This window comes from Salmo salar, chromosome 20 (assembly GCF_965601325.2).
Source record: "Salmo salar chromosome 20, fSalSal1, whole genome shotgun sequence".
Classification (NCBI taxonomy): domain Eukaryota; kingdom Metazoa; phylum Chordata; class Actinopteri; order Salmoniformes; family Salmonidae; genus Salmo; species Salmo salar.
Window position 1 is genome coordinate 80,695,395 of NC_138310.1, and position 18,795 is coordinate 80,714,189.

Below are 18,795 nucleotides of genomic sequence, written 5' to 3' on the forward strand. Positions count from 1 at the left end.
GGTGGTGGGGCAGTGGTGTGTAGTGATGGTGGTGTGTAGTAGTGGTGGTGGTGGTGTGTAGTGATGGAGGTGTGTAGTGATGGAGGTGGTGGTGTGTAGTGATGGAGGTGGTGGTGTGTAGTGGTGGTGGTGTGCATAGTGTTGTGTGTAGTGGTTGTGGTGTGTGTAGTGGTGGTGGTGGTGTGTAGTGTGGTGGTGGTGTGCGTAGTGGTGTGTGTGGTGGTGTGCGTAGTGGTGTGTGTAGTGGTGGTGTGTGTAGTGGTGGTGTGTGTAGTGGTGGTGGTGTGTAGTGGTGGTGGTGTGTAGTGGTGGTGGTGGTGGTGTGTGTAGTGGTGTGTAGTGGTGGTGGTGGTGTGTAGTGATGGTGGTTTGTGTAGTGATGGTGGTGGTGGTGTGTAGTGGTGGTGGTGGTGTGTAGTGGTGGTGGTGTTGGTGGTGGTGGTGTGTAGTGATGGTGGTGTGTGTAGTGATGGTGGTGGTGGTGGTGTGTGTAGTAGTGGTGGTGTGTAGTGATGGTGGTGTGTAGTGTGGTGGTGGTGTGTGTAGTGATGGAGGTGGTGGTGTGTAGTGATGGTGGTGGTGTGTAGTCATGGTGGTGTTGGTGTGTGTAGTGATGGTGTTGGTGGTGTGTAGTGGTGGTGGTGTTGGTGGTGGTGGTGTGTAGTGATGGAGGTGGTGGTGTGTAGTGATTGTGGTGGTGTGTAGTCATGGTGGTGTTGGTGTGTGTAGTGATGGTGTTGGTGGTGTGTAGTGGTTGTGTTGGTGTGTTGTGATGGTGTGTAATGGTGGTGGAGTGTGTAGTGGTGGTGGTGGTGGTGTGTAGTGGTGGTGGTTGTGTTTAGTGATGGTGGTGTGTGAAGTGGTGGTGGTGGTGTGTCTAGTGATGGAGGTGGTGGTGTGTGTAGTGATGGAGGTGGTGGTGTGTAGTCATGGTGGTGTTGGTGTGTATTCATGGTGGTGTTGGGGTGTAGTGGTGGTGGTGTGTGTAGTGGTGGTGGTGGTGGTGTGTAGTGGTGGTGGTGTGTGTGGTGGTGGTGGTGTGTGTAGTGATGTTGGTGGTGTGTGTAGTGGTGGTGTGTGTAGTGATGGTGGTGGTGTGTAGTGGTGGTGGTGGTGTGTAGTGATGGTGGTGGTGTGTAGTGATGGTGGTGGTGTGTGTAGTGGTGGTGGTTGTGTGTGTAGTGGTTGTGTGTGTAGTGATGGTGGTGGTGTGTTGGTGGTGGTGTGTGTAGTGATGGTGGTGGTGTGTAGTGGTGGTGGTGGTGGTTTGTAGTGATGGTGGTGGTGTGTAGTGATGGTGGTGGTAGTGTGTGTAGTGATGGTGGTGGTAGTGTGTGTAGTGATGGTGGTGTGTGTAGTGATGGTGGTGTGTGTAGTGATGGTGGTGTGTAGTGATGGTGGTGTGTAGTGGTGGTAGTGTGTAGTGGTGGTGGTGGTGGTGTGTAGTGATGGGTGTAGTGGTGGTGGTGGTGGTGGTTTGTGTAGTGATGGTGGTGGTGGTGTGTAGTGGTGGTGGTTTGTGTAGTGATGGTGGTGGTGGTGTGTAGTGGTGGTGGTGTGTAGTGATGGTGGTGTGTGTAGTGATGGAGGTGGTGGTGTGTGTAGTAGTGGTGGTGTGTAGTGGTGGTGGTGTGTAGTGGTGGTGGGGGTGTGTGTAGTGATGGAGGTGGTGGTGTGTGTAGTGGTGGTGGTGTGTGTAGTGATGGAGGTGGTGGTGTGTAGTGGTGGTGGTGTGTGTAGTGATGGAGGTGGTGGTGTGTGTAGTGGTTGTGGTGTGTGTAGTGGTGTGCAGTGATGGTGGTGGTGTGCAGTGATGGTGGTGGTGTGTAGTGATGGTGGTGGTGGTGGTGTGTAGTGATGGTGGTGGGGCGGTGGTGTGTAGTGATGGTGGTGGTGGTGTGTAGTGATGGAGGTGTGTAGTGATGGAGGTGGTGGTGTGTAGAGATGGAGGTGGTGGTGTGTAGTGGTGGTGGTGTGCATAGTGGTGTGTGTAGTGGTTGTGGTGTGTGTAGTGGTGTGCAGTGATGGTGGTGGTGTGCAGTGATGGTGGTGGTGTGTAGTGATGGTGGTGGTGGTGGTGTGTAGTGATGGTGGTGGGGCGGTGGTGTGTAGTGATGGTGGTGGTGGTGTGTAGTGATGGAGGTGTGTAGTGATGGAGGTGGTGGTGTGTAGAGATGGAGGTGGTGGTGTGTAGTGGTGGTGGTGTGCATAGTGGTGTGTGTAGTGGTTGTGGTGTGTGTAGTGGTGGTGGTGGAGTGGTGTGTGTAGTAGTGGTGGTGGTGTGTGTAGTGGTGGAGGTGGTGTGTAGTGATGGTGGTAGTGTGTGTAGTGATGGTTGTGGTGTGTGTAGTGGTGGTGGTGGTGTGTAGTGTGGTGGTGGTGTGCGTAGTGGTGTGTGTGGTGGTGTGCGTAGTGGTGTGTGTAGTGGTGGTGTGTGTAGTGGTGGTGTGTGTAGTGGTGGTGGTGTGTAGTGGTGGTGGTGTGTAGTGGTGGTGGTGGTGGTGTGTGTAGTGGTGTGTAGTGGTGGGGGTTGTGTGTAGTGATGGTGGTTTGTGTAGTGATGGTGGTGGTGGTGTGTAGTGGTGGTGGTGGTGTGTAGTGGTGGTGGTGTGTAGTGGTGGTGGTGGTGGTGTGTGTAGTGATGGTGGTGTGTGTAGTGATGGAGGTGGTGGTGTGTGTGGTGGTGTGTAGTGATGGTGGTGTGTAGTGGTGGTAGTGTGTAGTGGTGGTGGTGGTGGTGTGTAGTGATGGGTGTAGTGGTGGTGGTGGTGGTGTGTAGTGGTGGTGGTGGTGTGTAGTGGTGGTGGTGGTGTGTAGTGGTGGTGGTTTGTGTAGTGATGGTGGTGGTGGTGTGTAGTGGTGGTGGTGTGTAGTGGTGGTGGTTTGTGTAGTGATGGTGGTGGTGGTGTGTAGTGGTGGTGGTGTGTAGTGATGGTGGTGTGTGTAGTGATGGAGGTGGTGGTGTGTGTAGTAGTGGTGGTGTGTAGTGGTGGTGGTGTGTAGTGGTGGTGGGGGTGTGTGTAGTGATGGAGGTGGTGGTGTGTGTAGTGGTGGTGGTGTGTGTAGTGATGGAGGTGGTGGTGTGTGTAGTGGTGGTGGTGTGTGTAGTGGTGTGCAGTGATGGTGGTGGTGTGCAGTGATGGTGGTGGTGTGTAGTGATGGTGGTGGTGGTGGTGTGTAGTGATGGTGGTGGGGCGGTGGTGTGTAGTGATGGTGGTGGTGGTGTGTAGTGATGGAGGTGTGTAGTGATGGAGGTGGTGGTGTGTAGAGATGGAGGTGGTGGTGTGTAGTGGTGGTGGTGTGCATAGTGGTGTGTGTAGTGGTTGTGGTGTGTGTATTGGTGGTGTGTAGTGGTGGTGGTGGTGTGTGTAGTGGTGTGTGTGGTGGTGTGCGTAGTGGTGTGTGTAGTGGTGGTGTGTGTAGTGGTGGTGGTGGTGTGTAGTGATGGTGGTGGTGTGTGTAGTGGTGGTGTGTAGTGGTGTGTGTGGTGGTGTGTAGTGGTGGTGGTGTGCGTAGTGGTGTGTGTGGTGGTGTACGTAGTGGTGTGTGTAGTGGTGGTGGTGTGTGTAGTGGTGGTGGTGGTGGTGGTGTGTAGTGGTGGTGGTGGTGGTGGTGGTGTGTAGTGATGGTGGTGGTGTGTGTAGTGGTGTGTGTAGTGGTGGTGGTGGTGGTGGTGGTGTGTAGTGGTGGTGGTGGTGGTGGTGTGTAGTGATGGTGGTTTGTGTAGTGATGGTGGTGGTGGTGTGTAGTGGTGGTGGTGTGTAGTGATGGTGGTGTGTGTAGTGATGGAGGTGGTGGTGTGTGTGGTGGTGTGTAGTGATGGTGGTGTGTAGTGGTGGTGGTGGTGTGTGTAGTGGTGGTGGTGGTGTGTAGTGATGGGTGTAGTGGTGGTGGTGGTGGTGTGTAGTGGTGGTGGTGGTGTGTAGTGATGGTGGTTTGTGTCGTGATGGTGGTGTGTAGTGGTGGTGGTGTGTAGTGGTGGTGATGTGTAGTGATGGTGGTCTGTGTAGTGATGGAGGTGGTGGTGTGTGTAGTAGTGGTGGTGTGTAGTGATGGTGGTGTGTAGTGGTGGTGGTTTGTAGTGGTGGTGGGGGTGTGTGTAGTGATGGAGGTGGTGGTGTGTGTAGTGGTGGTGGGGGTGTGTGTAGTGATGGAGGTGGTGGTGTGTGTAGTGGTGGTGGTGTGTGTAGTGATGGAGGTGGTGGTGTGTGTAGTGGTTGGTGGTGTGTGTAGTGGTGGTGGTGTGCAGTGATGGTGGTGGTGTGCAGTGATGGTGGTGGTGTGTAGTGATGGTGGTGGTGGTGGTGTGTAGTGATGGTGGTGGGGCGGTGGTGTGTAGTGATGGTGGTGTGTAGTAGTGGTGGTGGTGGTGTGTAGTGATGGAGGTGTGTAGTGATGGAGGTGGTGGTGTGTAGTGGTGGTGGTGTGCATAGTGGTGTGTGTAGTGGTTGTGGTGTGTGTAGTGGTGGTGGTGGTGTGCGTAGTGGTGTGTGTGGTGGTGTGCATAGTGGTGTGTGTGGTGGTGTGCATAGTGGTGTGTGTAGTGGTGGTGTGTGTAGTGGTGGTGGTGTGTGTAGTGGTGGTGGTGGTGGTGTGTGGTGGTGGTGTGTAGTGATGGTGGTGGTGTGTGTAGTGGTGTGCGTAGTGGTGGTGGTGGTGTGTTGTGATGGTGGTTTGTGTAGTGATGGTGGTGGTGGTGTGTAGTGGTGGTGGTGGTGTGTAGTGGTGGTGGTGGTGGTGTGTAGTGATGGTGGTGTGTGTAGTGATGGAGGTGGTGGTGTGTGTAGTAGTGGTGGTGTGTAGTGATGGTGGTGTGTAGTGGTGGTGGTGTGTAGTGGTGGTGGTTTGTAGTGGTGGTGTGTAGTGATGGTGGGGGTGTGTGTAGTGATGGAGGTGGTGGTGTGTAGTGGTGGTGGTGTGTGTAGTGATGGAGTTGGTGGTGTGTGTAGTGGTGGTGGTGTGTGTAGTGGTGGTGGTGTGTGTAGTGGTGGTGTGTAGTGATGGAGGTGGTGGTGTGTATTGATGATGGTGTTTAGTGGTGGTGGTGGTGTGTAGTGGTGGTGGTGGTGTGTAGTGATGGTGGTGGTGGTGTGTGTAGTGATGGTGGTGGTGGTGTGTAGTCATGGTGGTGGTGTGTAGTCATGGTGGTGGTGTGTAGTCATGGTGGTGGTGGTGGTGTGTAGTGGTGGTGGTGTGTAGTGGTGGTGGTGGTGTGTGTATTGGTGGTGGTGTGTAGTGATGGTGGTGTGTAGTAGTGGTGGTGGTGGTGTGTAATGATGGTGGTGGTGTGTAGTGATGGTGGTGGTGTGTGTAGTGGTGGTGGTTGTGTGTGTAGTGGTTGTGTGTGTAGTGATGGTGGTGGTGTGTTGGTGGTGGTGTGTGTAGTGATGGTGGTGGTGTGTAGTGGTGGTGGTGGTGGTTTGTAGTGATGGTGGTGGTGTGTAGTGATGGTGGTGGTAGTGTGTGTAGTGATGGTGGTGGTAGTGTGTGTAGTGATGGTGGTGTGTGTAGTGATGGTGGTGTGTGTAGTGATGGTGGTGTGTAGTGATGGTGGTGTGTAGTGGTGGTAGTGTGTAGTGGTGGTGGTGGTGGTGTGTAGTGATGGGTGTAGTGGTGGTGGTGGTGGTGGTTTGTGTAGTGATGGTGGTGGTGGTGTGTAGTGGTGGTGGTTTGTGTAGTGATGGTGGTGGTGGTGTGTAGTGGTGGTGGTGTGTAGTGATGGTGGTGTGTGTAGTGATGGAGGTGGTGGTGTGTGTAGTAGTGGTGGTGTGTAGTGGTGGTGGTGTGTAGTGGTGGTGGGGGTGTGTGTAGTGATGGAGGTGGTGGTGTGTGTAGTGGTGGTGGTGTGTGTAGTGATGGAGGTGGTGGTGTGTAGTGGTGGTGGTGTGTGTAGTGATGGAGGTGGTGGTGTGTGTAGTGGTTGTGGTGTGTGTAGTGGTGTGCAGTGATGGTGGTGGTGTGCAGTGATGGTGGTGGTGTGTAGTGATGGTGGTGGTGGTGGTGTGTAGTGATGGTGGTGGGGCGGTGGTGTGTAGTGATGGTGGTGGTGGTGTGTAGTGATGGAGGTGTGTAGTGATGGAGGTGGTGGTGTGTAGAGATGGAGGTGGTGGTGTGTAGTGGTGGTGGTGTGCATAGTGGTGTGTGTAGTGGTTGTGGTGTGTGTAGTGGTGTGCAGTGATGGTGGTGGTGTGCAGTGATGGTGGTGGTGTGTAGTGATGGTGGTGGTGGTGGTGTGTAGTGATGGTGGTGGGGCGGTGGTGTGTAGTGATGGTGGTGGTGGTGTGTAGTGATGGAGGTGTGTAGTGATGGAGGTGGTGGTGTGTAGAGATGGAGGTGGTGGTGTGTAGTGGTGGTGGTGTGCATAGTGGTGTGTGTAGTGGTTGTGGTGTGTATAGTGGTGGTGGTGGAGTGGTGTGTGTAGTAGTGGTGGTGGTGTGTGTAGTGGTGGAGGTGGTGTGTAGTGATGGTGGTAGTGTGTGTAGTGATGGTTGTGGTGTGTGTAGTGGTGGTGGTGGTGTGTAGTGTGGTGGTGGTGTGCGTAGTGGTGTGTGTGGTGGTGTGCGTAGTGGTGTGTGTAGTGGTGGTGTGTGTAGTGGTGGTGTGTGTAGTGGTGGTGGTGTGTAGTGGTGGTGGTGTGTAGTGGTGGTGGTGGTGGTGTGTGTAGTGGTGTGTAGTGGTGGTGGTGGTGTGTAGTGATGGTGGTTTGTGTAGTGATGGTGGTGGTGGTGTGTAGTGGTGGTGGTGGTGTGTAGTGGTGGTGGTGTGTAGTGGTGGTGGTGGTGGTGTGTGTAGTGATGGTGGTGTGTGTAGTGATGGAGGTGGTGGTGTGTGTGGTGGTGTGTAGTGATGGTGGTGTGTAGTGGTGGTAGTGTGTAGTGGTGGTGGTGGTGGTGTGTAGTGATGGGTGTAGTGGTGGTGGTGGTGGTGTGTAGTGGTGGTGGTGGTGTGTAGTGGTGGTGGTGGTGTGTAGTGGTGGTGGTTTGTGTAGTGATGGTGGTGGTGGTGTGTAGTGGTGGTGGTGTGTAGTGGTGGTGGTTTGTGTAGTGATGGTGGTGGTGGTGTGTAGTGGTGGTGGTGTGTAGTGATGGTGGTGTGTGTAGTGATGGAGGTGGTGGTGTGTGTAGTAGTGGTGGTGTGTAGTGGTGGTGGTGTGTAGTGGTGGTGGGGGTGTGTGTAGTGATGGAGGTGGTGGTGTGTGTAGTGGTGGTGGTGTGTGTAGTGATGGAGGTGGTGGTGTGTGTAGTGGTGGTGGTGTGTGTAGTGGTGTGCAGTGATGGTGGTGGTGTGCAGTGATGGTGGTGGTGTGTAGTGATGGTGGTGGTGGTGGTGTGTAGTGATGGTGGTGGGGCGGTGGTGTGTAGTGATGGTGGTGGTGGTGTGTAGTGATGGAGGTGTGTAGTGATGGAGGTGGTGGTGTGTAGAGATGGAGGTGGTGGTGTGTAGTGGTGGTGGTGTGCATAGTGGTGTGTGTAGTGGTTGTGGTGTGTGTATTGGTGGTGTGTAGTGGTGGTGGTGGTGTGTGTAGTGGTGTGTGTGGTGGTGTGCGTAGTGGTGTGTGTAGTGGTGGTGTGTGTAGTGGTGGTGGTGGTGTGTAGTGATGGTGGTGGTGTGTGTAGTGGTGGTGTGTAGTGGTGTGTGTGGTGGTGTGTAGTGGTGGTGGTGTGCGTAGTGGTGTGTGTGGTGGTGTACGTAGTGGTGTGTGTAGTGGTGGTGGTGTGTGTAGTGGTGGTGGTGGTGGTGTGTAGTGGTGGTGGTGGTGGTGGTGGTGTGTAGTGATGGTGGTGGTGTGTGTAGTGGTGTGTGTAGTGGTGGTGGTGGTGGTGGTGGTGTGTAGTGGTGGTGGTGGTGGTGGTGTGTAGTGATGGTGGTTTGTGTAGTGATGGTGGTGGTGGTGTGTAGTGGTGGTGGTGTGTAGTGATGGTGGTGTGTGTAGTGATGGAGGTGGTGGTGTGTGTGGTGGTGTGTAGTGATGGTGGTGTGTAGTGGTGGTGGTGGTGTGTGTAGTGGTGGTGGTGGTGTGTAGTGATGGGTGTAGTGGTGGTGGTGGTGGTGTGTAGTGGTGGTGGTGGTGTGTAGTGATGGTGGTTTGTGTCGTGATGGTGGTGTGTAGTGGTGGTGGTGTGTAGTGGTGGTGATGTGTAGTGATGGTGGTGTGTGTAGTGATGGAGGTGGTGGTGTGTGTAGTAGTGGTGGTGTGTAGTGATGGTGGTGTGTAGTGGTGGTGGTTTGTAGTGGTGGTGGGGGTGTGTGTAGTGATGGAGGTGGTGGTGTGTGTAGTGGTGGTGGGGGTGTGTGTAGTGATGGAGGTGGTGGTGTGTGTAGTGGTGGTGGTGTGTGTAGTGATGGAGGTGGTGGTGTGTGTAGTGGTTGGTGGTGTGTGTAGTGGTGGTGGTGTGCAGTGATGGTGGTGGTGTGCAGTGATGGTGGTGGTGTGTAGTGATGGTGGTGGTGGTGGTGTGTAGTGATGGTGGTGGGGCGGTGGTGTGTAGTGATGGTGGTGTGTAGTAGTGGTGGTGGTGGTGTGTAGTGATGGAGGTGTGTAGTGATGGAGGTGGTGGTGTGTAGTGGTGGTGGTGTGCATAGTGGTGTGTGTAGTGGTTGTGGTGTGTGTAGTGGTGGTGGTGGTGTGCGTAGTGGTGTGTGTGGTGGTGTGCATAGTGGTGTGTGTGGTGGTGTGCATAGTGGTGTGTGTAGTGGTGGTGTGTGTAGTGGTGGTGGTGTGTGTAGTGGTGGTGGTGGTGGTGTGTGGTGGTGGTGTGTAGTGATGGTGGTGGTGTGTGTAGTGGTGTGCGTAGTGGTGGTGGTGGTGTGTTGTGATGGTGGTTTGTGTAGTGATGGTGGTGGTGGTGTGTAGTGGTGGTGGTGGTGTGTAGTGGTGGTGGTGGTGGTGTGTAGTGATGGTGGTGTGTGTAGTGATGGAGGTGGTGGTGTGTGTAGTAGTGGTGGTGTGTAGTGATGGTGGTGTGTAGTGGTGGTGGTGTGTAGTGGTGGTGGTTTGTAGTGGTGGTGGTGGTGTGTAGTGATGGTGGGGGTGTGTGTAGTGATGGAGGTGGTGGTGTGTAGTGGTGGTGGTGTGTGTAGTGATGGAGTTGGTGGTGTGTGTAGTGGTGGTGGTGTGTGTAGTGGTGGTGGTGTGTGTAGTGGTGGTGTGTAGTGATGGAGGTGGTGGTGTGTATTGATGATGGTGTTTAGTGGTGGTGGTGGTGTGTAGTGGTGGTGGTGGTGTGTAGTGATGGTGGTGGTGGTGTGTGTAGTGATGGTGGTGGTGGTGTGTAGTCATGGTGGTGGTGTGTAGTCATGGTGGTGGTGTGTAGTCATGGTGGTGGTGGTGGTGTGTAGTGGTGGTGGTGTGTAGTGGTGGTGGTGGTGTGTGTATTGGTGGTGGTGTGTAGTGATGGTGGTGTGTAGTAGTGGTGGTGGTGGTGTGTAATGATGGAGGTGTGTAGTGATGGAGGTGGTGGTGTTAGTGATGGAGGTGGTGGTGTGTAGTGGTGGTGGTGTGCGTAGTGGTGTGTGTAGTGGTGGTGGTGGTGTGTAGTGGTGGTGGTGGTGTGCGTAGTGGTGTGTGTAGTGGTGGTGTGCGTAGTGGTGTGTGAAGTGGTGGTGTGTGTAGTGGTAGTGGTGGTGGTGGTGTGTAGTGGTGGTGGTAGTGTGTAGTGATGGTGTGTAGTGATGGTGGTGTGTGTAGTGGTGGTGGTGGTGTGTAGTGGTGGTGGTGTGTAGTGGTGGTGGTGTGTAGTGATGGTGGTGTGTAGTGTGGTGGTGGTGTGTAGTGATGGTGGTGGTGTGTAGTCATGGTGGTGTTGGTGTGTGTAGTGATGGTGTTGGTGGTGTGTAGTGATGGTGTTGGTGTGTTGTGATGGTGTGTAATGGTGGTGGAGTGTGTAGTGGTGGTGGTGTGTAGTGGTGGTGGTGTGTAGTGGTGGTGGTGGTGGTGTGTAGTGATGGTGGTGTGTGTAGTGATGGAGGTGGTGTTGTGTGTAGTAGTGGTGGTGTGTAGTGATGGTGGTGTGTAGTGGTGTTGGTGTGTAGTGGTGTGTAGTGATGGTGGGGATGTGTGTAGTGATGGAGGTGGTGGTGTGTAGTCATGGTGGTGGTGTGTAGTCATGGTGGTGGTGGTGTGTGTAGTGGTGGTGGTGTGTAGTGGTGGTGGTGTGTGTATTGGTGGTGGTGTGTAGTGGTGGTGGTGTGTGTATTGGTGGTGGTGTGTAGTGATGGTGGTGTGTAGTAGTGGTGGTGGTGGTGTGTAATGATGGAGGTGTGTAGTGATGGAGGTGGTGGTGTTAGTGATGGAGGTGGTGGTGTGTAGTGGTGGTGGTGTGCGTAGTGGTGTGTGTAGTGGTGGTGGTGGTGTGTAGTGGTGGTGGTGGTGGTGTGTGTAGTGGTGTGTGTAGTGGTGGTGTGCGTAGTGGTGGTGTGTGTAGTGGTAGTGGTGGTGGTGGTGTGTAGTGGTGGTGGTGGTGTGTAGTGATGGTGTGTAGTGATGTGGTGGTGTGTAGTGGTGGTGTGTAGTGGTGGTGGTGTTGGTGGTGGTGGTGTGTAGTGATGGTGGTGTGTGTAGTGATGGTGGTGGTGGTGGTGTGTGTAGTAGTGGTGGTGTGTAGTGATGGTGGTGTGTAGTGTGGTGGTGGTGTGTGTAGTGATGGAGGTGGTGGTGTGTAGTGATGGTGGTGGTGTGTAGTCATGGTGGTGTTGGTGTGTGTAGTGATGGTGTTGGTGTGTGTAGTGATGGTGTTGGTGGTGTGTAGTGGTGGTGGTGTTGGTGGTGGTGGTGTGTAGTGATGGTGGTGGTGGTGTGTGTAGTAATGGTGGTGTGTAGTGTGGTGGTGGTGTGTGTAGTGTTGGAGGTGGTGGTGTGTAGTGATGGTGGTGGTGTGTAGTCATGGTGGTGTTGGTGTGTGTAGTGATGTTGTTGGTGGTGTGTAGTGGTGGTGTTGGTGTGTTGTGATGGTGTGTAATGGTGGTGGAGTGTGTAGTGGTGGTGGTGGTGTGTAGTGGTGGTGGTTGTGTTTAGTGATGGTGGTGTGTGAAGTGGTGGTGGTGGTGTGTCTAGTGATGGAGGTGGTGGTGTGTGTAGTGATGGAGGTGGTGGTGTGTAGTCATGGTGGTGTTGGTGTGTATTCATGGTGGTGTTGGGGTGTAGTGGTGGTGGTGTGTGTAGTGGTGGTGGTGGTGGTGTGTAGTGGTGGTGGTGTGTGTGGTGGTGGTGGTGTGTGTAGTGATGTTGGTGGTGTGTGTAGTGGTGGTGTGTGTAGTGATGGTGGTGGTGTGTAGTGGTGGTGGTGGTGTGTAGTGATGGTGGTGTGTCTAGTGATGGTGGTGGTGGTGTGTAGTGATGGTGGTGGTGTGTAGTGATGGTGGTGGTGTGTGTAGTGGTGGTGCTTGTGTGTGTAGTGGTTGTGTGTGTAGTGGTGGTGGTGTGTAGTGGTGGTGGTGGTGGTTTGTAGTGATGGTGGTGGTGTGTAGTGATGGTGGTGGTAGTGTGTGTAGTGATGGTGGTGGGGGTGTGTGTAGTGATGGAGGTGGTGGTGTGTGTAGTGGTGGTGGGGGTGTGTGTAGTGATGGAGGTGGTGGTGTGTGTAGTGGTGGTGGTGTGTGTAGTGATGGAGGTGGTGGTGTGTGTAGTGGTTGGTGGTGTGTGTAGTGGTGGTGGTGTGCAGTGATGGTGGTGGTGTGCAGTGATGGTGGTGGTGTGTAGTGATGGTGGTGGTGGTGGTGTGTAGTGATGGTGGTGGGGCGGTGGTGTGTAGTGATGGTGGTGTGTAGTAGTGGTGGTGGTGGTGTGTAGTGATGGAGGTGTGTAGTGATGGAGGTGGTGGTGTGTAGTGGTGGTGGTGTGCATAGTGGTGTGTGTAGTGGTTGTGGTGTGTGTAGTGGTGGTGGTGGTGTGCGTAGTGGTGTGTGTGGTGGTGTGCATAGTGGTGTGTGTGGTGGTGTGCATAGTGGTGTGTGTAGTGGTGGTGTGTGTAGTGGTGGTGGTGTGTGTAGTGGTGGTGGTGGTGGTGTGTGGTGGTGGTGTGTAGTGATGGTGGTGGTGTGTGTAGTGGTGTGCGTAGTGGTGGTGGTGGTGTGTTGTGATGGTGGTTTGTGTAGTGATGGTGGTGGTGGTGTGTAGTGGTGGTGGTGGTGTGTAGTGGTGGTGGTGGTGGTGTGTAGTGATGGTGGTGTGTGTAGTGATGGAGGTGGTGGTGTGTGTAGTAGTGGTGGTGTGTAGTGATGGTGGTGTGTAGTGGTGGTGGTGTGTAGTGGTGGTGGTTTGTAGTGGTGGTGGTGGTGTGTAGTGATGGTGGGGGTGTGTGTAGTGATGGAGGTGGTGGTGTGTAGTGGTGGTGGTGTGTGTAGTGATGGAGTTGGTGGTGTGTGTAGTGGTGGTGGTGTGTGTAGTGGTGGTGGTGTGTGTAGTGGTGGTGTGTAGTGATGGAGGTGGTGGTGTGTATTGATGATGGTGTTTAGTGGTGGTGGTGGTGTGTAGTGGTGGTGGTGGTGTGTAGTGATGGTGGTGGTGGTGTGTGTAGTGATGGTGGTGGTGGTGTGTAGTCATGGTGGTGGTGTGTAGTCATGGTGGTGGTGTGTAGTCATGGTGGTGGTGGTGGTGTGTAGTGGTGGTGGTGTGTAGTGGTGGTGGTGGTGTGTGTATTGGTGGTGGTGTGTAGTGATGGTGGTGTGTAGTAGTGGTGGTGGTGGTGTGTAATGATGGAGGTGTGTAGTGATGGAGGTGGTGGTGTTAGTGATGGAGGTGGTGGTGTGTAGTGGTGGTGGTGTGCGTAGTGGTGTGTGTAGTGGTGGTGGTGGTGTGTAGTGGTGGTGGTGGTGTGCGTAGTGGTGTGTGTAGTGGTGGTGTGCGTAGTGGTGTGTGAAGTGGTGGTGTGTGTAGTGGTAGTGGTGGTGGTGGTGTGTAGTGGTGGTGGTAGTGTGTAGTGATGGTGTGTAGTGATGGTGGTGTGTGTAGTGGTGGTGGTGGTGTGTAGTGGTGGTGGTGTGTAGTGGTGGTGGTGTGTAGTGATGGTGGGTGTGTAGTGTGGTGGTGGTGGTGTAGTGAGTGGTGGTGGTGTGTAGTCATGGTGGTGTTGGTGTGTGTAGTGATGGTGTTGGTGGTGTGTAGTGATGGTGTTGGTGTGTTGTGATGGTGTGTAATGGTGGTGGAGTGTGTAGTGGTGGTGGTGTGTAGTGGTGGTGGTGTGTAGTGGTGGTGGTGGTGGTGTGTAGTGATGGTGGTGTGTGTAGTGATGGAGGTGGTGTTGTGTGTAGTAGTGGTGGTGTGTAGTGATGGTGGTGTGTAGTGGTGTTGGTGTGTAGTGGTGTGTAGTGATGGTGGGGATGTGTGTAGTGATGGAGGTGGTGGTGTGTAGTCATGGTGGTGGTGTGTAGTCATGGTGGTGGTGGTGTGTGTAGTGGTGGTGGTGTGTAGTGGTGGTGGTGTGTGTATTGGTGGTGGTGTGTAGTGGTGGTGGTGTGTGTATTGGTGGTGGTGTGTAGTGATGGTGGTGTGTAGTAGTGGTGGTGGTGGTGTGTAATGATGGAGGTGTGTAGTGATGGAGGTGGTGGTGTTAGTCATGGAGGTGGTGGTGTGTAGTGGTGGTGGTGTGCGTAGTGGTGTGTGTAGTGGTGGTGGTGGTGTGTAGTGGTGGTGGTGGTGGTGTGTGTAGTGGTGTGTGTAGTGGTGGTGTGCGTAGTGGTGGTGTGTGTAGTGGTAGTGGTGGTGGTGGTGTGTAGTGGTGGTGGTGGTGTGTAGTGATGGTGTGTAGTGATGTGGTGGTGTGTAGTGGTGGTGTGTAGTGGTGGTGGTGTTGGTGGTGGTGGTGTGTAGTGATGGTGGTGTGTGTAGTGATGGTGGTGGTGGTGGTGTGTGTAGTAGTGGTGGTGTGTAGTGATGGTGGTGTGTAGTGTGGTGGTGGTGTGTGTAGTGATGGAGGTGGTGGTGTGTAGTGATGGTGGTGGTGTGTAGTCATGGTGGTGTTGGTGTGTGTAGTGATGGTGTTGGTGTGTGTAGTGATGGTGTTGGTGGTGTGTAGTGGTGGTGGTGTTGGTGGTGGTGGTGTGTAGTGATGGTGGTGGTGGTGTGTGTAGTAATGGTGGTGTGTAGTGTGTTGGTGGTGTGTGTAGTGTTGGAGGTGGTGGTGTGTAGTGATGGTGGTGGTGTGTAGTCATGGTGGTGTTGGTGTGTGTAGTGATGGTGTTGGTGGTGTGTAGTGGTGGTGTTGGTGTGTTGTGATGGTGTGTAATGGTGGTGGAGTGTGTAGTGGTGGTGGTGGTGGTGTGTAGTGGTGGTGGTTGTGTTTAGTGATGGTGGTGTGTGAAGTGGTGGTGGTGGTGTGTCTAGTGATGGAGGTGGTGGTGTGTGTAGTGATGGAGGTGGTGGTGTGTAGTCATGGTGGTGTTGGTGTGTATTCATGGTGGTGTTGGGGTGTAGTGGTGGTGGTGTGTGTAGTGGTGGTGGTGGTGGTGTGTAGTGGTGGTGGTGTGTGTGGTGGTGGTGGTGTGTGTAGTGATGTTGGTGGTGTGTGTAGTGGTGGTGTGTGTAGTGATGGTGGTGGTGTGTAGTGGTGGTGGTGGTGTGTAGTGATGGTGGTGTGTCTAGTGATGGTGGTGGTGGTGTGTAGTGATGGTGGTGGTGTGTAGTGATGGTGGTGGTGTGTGTAGTGGTGGTGGTTGTGTGTGTAGTGGTTGTGTGTGTAGTGATGGTGGTGGTGTGTTGGTGGTGGTGTGTGTAGTGATGGTGGTCGTGTGTAGTGGTGGTGGTGGTGGTTTGTAGTGATGGTGGTGGTGTGTAGTGATGGTGGTGGTAGTGTGTGTAGTGATGGTGGTGGTAGTGTGTGTAGTGATGGTGGTGTGTGTAGTGATGGTGGTGTGTGTAGTGATGGTGGTGTGTGTAGTGATGGTGGTGGTGTGTGTAGTGATGGTGGTGGTGTGTGTAGTGACGGTGGTGGTGTGTGTAGTGATGGTGTTGGTGTGTAGTGATGGTGGTGTGTGTAGTGATGGTGGTGTGTGTGTAGTGATGGTGGTGTGTGTGTAGTGATGGTGGTGTGTGTGTAGTGATGGTGGTGGTGTGTGTAGTGATGGTGGTGGTGTGTGTAGTGATGGTGGTGTGTCTAGTGATGGTGTTTTTTGTGTAGTGATGGTGATGGTGTGTGTAGTGGTGGTGGTGTGTGTAGTGATGGTGTTTTTTGTGTAGTGATGGTGGTGGTGTGTAGTGATGGTGGTGGTGTGTAGTGATGGTGGTGGTGTGTAGTGATGGTGGTGTGTGTAGTGATGGTGGTGGTGTGTAGTGATGGTGGTGGTGTGTAGTGATGGTGGTGTGTGTAGTGATGGTGGTGTGTGTAGTGATGGTGGTGGAGCTGTTCTATGATTTGAAACAGGAGGAACATGTCCCACCCCTGTCAGAGTTTAATTGTGGAGAGACGGTGTCAGGGACTTCTGATTGGATGATATCATTCTCGTTGGCGATGATGTGCTTCACCAGACAGTTGGCTGCTTCATCTATATTCATATTCTCCTAGAGAGAGAGAAGGAGAGAGGAGAGAGAAGGAGAGAGAGAGAGCAGAAGAGAGAGAGATAGAAAGAGAGAGAGAGAGAGCAGAAGAGAGAGAGAGCAGAAGAGAGAGAGAGAGAGAGAGAGAGAGAGAGAGAGAGAGAGCAGAAGAGAGAGAGAGAGCAGAAGAGAGAGAGAGAGAGAGCACAAGAGAGAGAGAGAGAGAGCAGAAGAGAGAGAGAGAGAGAGCAGAAGAGAGAGAGAGAGCAGAAGAGAGAGAGAGAGCAGAGAGAGAGAGAGAGAGCAGAGAGAGAGAGAGAGAGAGCAGAAGTGAGAGAGGGAGAGAGAGAGGGAAGAGAGAGAGAGGAAGAGAGAGAAAAAGAGAAAGAGAGAGAGCGGAAGAGAGAGAGAGAGGCATAAGGGGAGAGGGGGGAAAATACTGTGATGAATTACTGTCCAAGACCACTGCTTACAGTACGTGTGAGTATGTTGGTTGTGTTTCTGTGTGGCTGTGAGGTGTATGTTTGTGGCTGTGAGGTGTATGTTTGTGGCTGTGAGGTGTATGTTTGTGGCTGTGAGGTGTATGTTTGTGGCTGAGAGGTGTATGTTTGTGGCTGAGAGGTGTATGTTTGTGGCTGTGAGGTGTATGTTTGTGGCTGAGAGGTGTATGTTTGTGGCTGAGAGGTGTATGTTTGTGGCTGAGAGGTGTATGTTTGTGGCTGTGAGGTGTATGTTTGTGGCTGTGAGGTGTATGTTTGTGGCTGTGAGGTGTATGTTTGTGGCTGTGAGGTGTATGATTGTGGCTGTGAGGTGTATGTTTGTGGCTGTGAGGTGTATGTTTGTGGCTGTGAGGTGTATGTTTGTGGCTGTGAGGTGTATGTTTGTGGCTGTGAGGTGTATGTTTGTGGCTGTGAGGTGTATGTTTGTGGCTGTGAGGTGTATGTTTGTGGCTGTGAGGTGTATGTTTGTGGCTGTGAGGTGTATGTTTGTGGCTGTGAGGTGTATGTTTGTGGCTGTGAGGTGTATGTTTGTGGCTGTGAGGTTTATGTTTGTGGCTGTGAGGTATATGTTTGTGGCTGTGAGGTGTATGTTTGTGGCTGTGAGGTGTATGTTTGTGGCTGTGAGGTGTATGTTTGTGGCTGTGAGGTGTATGTTTGTGGCTCTGAGTGTATGACTCCTCAGTAGTGCCAGTGTGACGTTTTGATGCTATGAACTAAAAGTTGAAGATCCAGGGCACTCACAGACACTCACTCACCCACATACACACTCACGAGCTCATCTGTATCTCTTAACTATTGCAATTAGAGGTAGACCGATTATGGTTTTTCAACACCGATACCGATTATTGGATGGCCAAAAATAGCCGATACTGATTAAATCGGCAGATTTTATATATATACACTGCTCAAAAAAATAAAGGGAACACTTAAACAACACAATGTAACTCCAAGTCAATCACACTTCTGTGAAATCAAACTGTCCACTTAGGAAGCAACACTGATTGACAATAAATTTCACATGCTGTTGTGCAAATGGAATAGACAACAGGTGGAAATTATAGGCAATTAGCAAGACATCCCCAATAAAGGAGTGGTTCTGCAGGTGGTAACCACAGACCACTTCTCAGTTCCTATGCTTCCTGGCTGATGTTTTGGTCAGTTTTGAATGCTGGCGGTGCTTTCACTCTAGTGGTAGCATGAGACGGAGTCTACAACCCACACAAGTGGCTCAGGTAGTGCAGCTCATCCAGGATGGCACATCAATGCGAGCTGTGGCAAGAAGGTTTGCTGTGTCTGTCAGCGTAGTGTCCAGAGCATGGAGGCGCTACCAGGAGACAGGCCAGTACATCAGAAGACGTGGAGGAGGTCGTAGGAGGGCAACAACCCAGCAGCAGGACCGCTACCTCCGCCTTTGTGCAAGGAGGAGCAGGAGGAGCACTGCCAGAGCCCTGCAAAATGACCTCCAGCAGGCCACAAATGTGCATGTGTCTGCTCAAACGGTCAGAAACAGACTCCATGAGGGTGGTATGAGGGCCCGACGTCCACAGGTGGGGGTTGTGCTTACAGCCCAACACCGTGCAGGACGTTTGGCATTTGCCAGAGAACACCAAGATTAGCAAATTCGCCACTGGCGCCCTGTGCTCTTCACAGATGAAAGCAGGTTCACACTGAGCACACGTGACAGACGTGACAGTCTGGAGACGTCGTGGAGAACGTTCTACTGCCTGCAACATCCTCCAGCATGACCGGTTTGGCGGTGGGTCAGTCATGGTGTGGGGTGGCATTTCTTTGGGGGGCCGCACAGCCCTCCATGTGCTCGCCAGAGGTAGCCTGACTGCCATTAGGTACCGAGATGAGATCCTCAGACCCCTTGTGAGACCATATGCTGGTGCGGTTGGCCCTGGGTTCCTCCTAATGCAAGACAATGCTAGACCTCATGTGGCTGGAGTGTGTCAGCAGTTCCTGCAAGAGGAAGGCATTGATGCTATGGACTGGCCCGCCCGTTCCCCAGACCTGAATCCAATTGAGCACATCTGGGACATCATGTCTCGCTCCATCCACCAACGCCACGTTGCACCACAGACTGTCCAGGAGTTGGCGGATGCTTTAGTCCAGGTCTGGGAGGAGATCCCTCAGGAGACCATCCGCCACCTCATCAGGAGCATGCCCAGGCGTTGTAGGGAGGTCATACAGGCACGTGGAGGCCACACACACTACTGAGCCTCATTTTGACTTGTTTTAAGGACATTACATCAAAGTTGGATCAGCCTGTAGTGTGGTTTTCCACTTTAATTTTGAGTGTGACTCCAAATCCAGACCTCCATGGGTTGATAAATTGGATTTCCATTGATTATTATTGTGTGATTCTGTTGTCAGCACATTCAACTATGTAAAGAAAAAAGTATTTAATAAGATTATTTCATTCATTCAGATCTAGGATGTGTTGTTTAAGTGTTCCCTTTATTTTTTGGAGCAGTATATAATACATCAATAAAATCTATTTAGTCTCAAAAAAATAATGAAACATGTTCAATTTGGTTTAAATAATGCAAAAACAGTGTTGGAGAAGAAAGTAAAAGTGCAATATGTGCCATGTAAAAAAGCTAACGTTTAAGTTCCTTGCTCAGAACATGAGAACATATAAAAGCTGGTGGTTCCTTTTAACATGAGTCTTCAATATTCCCAGTTAAGAAGTTTTAGGTTGTAGTTATTAGGACTATTTCTCTCTATACCATTTGTATTTCATATACCTTTGACTATTGTATGTTCTAATAGGTACTTTAGTATTTCCAGCCTAATCTCGGGAGTTGATAGGTTTGAAGTCAT

General features: G+C 52.5%; 1 protein-coding gene across 2 annotated transcripts in view; it reads right to left on the reverse strand.

The window, feature by feature from the left end:
* The window catches only part of rab38a (RAB38a, member RAS oncogene family), a 108,125-nt gene that overhangs the window by 49,822 nt on the left and 39,508 nt on the right, over nucleotides 1-18,795 (reverse strand). Inside the window, exon 3 of one of the 2 annotated variants that reach the window (XM_082966755.1) lies at nucleotides 15,204-15,493. The exons of the other annotated variant lie outside the window; for it this stretch is intronic. Coding sequence (XP_082822881.1) covers nucleotides 15,341-15,493 — 153 coding nt within the window. The 3' untranslated portion in view covers nucleotides 15,204-15,340. Of the gene's footprint in view, nucleotides 1-15,203; nucleotides 15,494-18,795 lie in introns of those variants that run through there. 2 annotated transcript variants of the gene reach the window in all.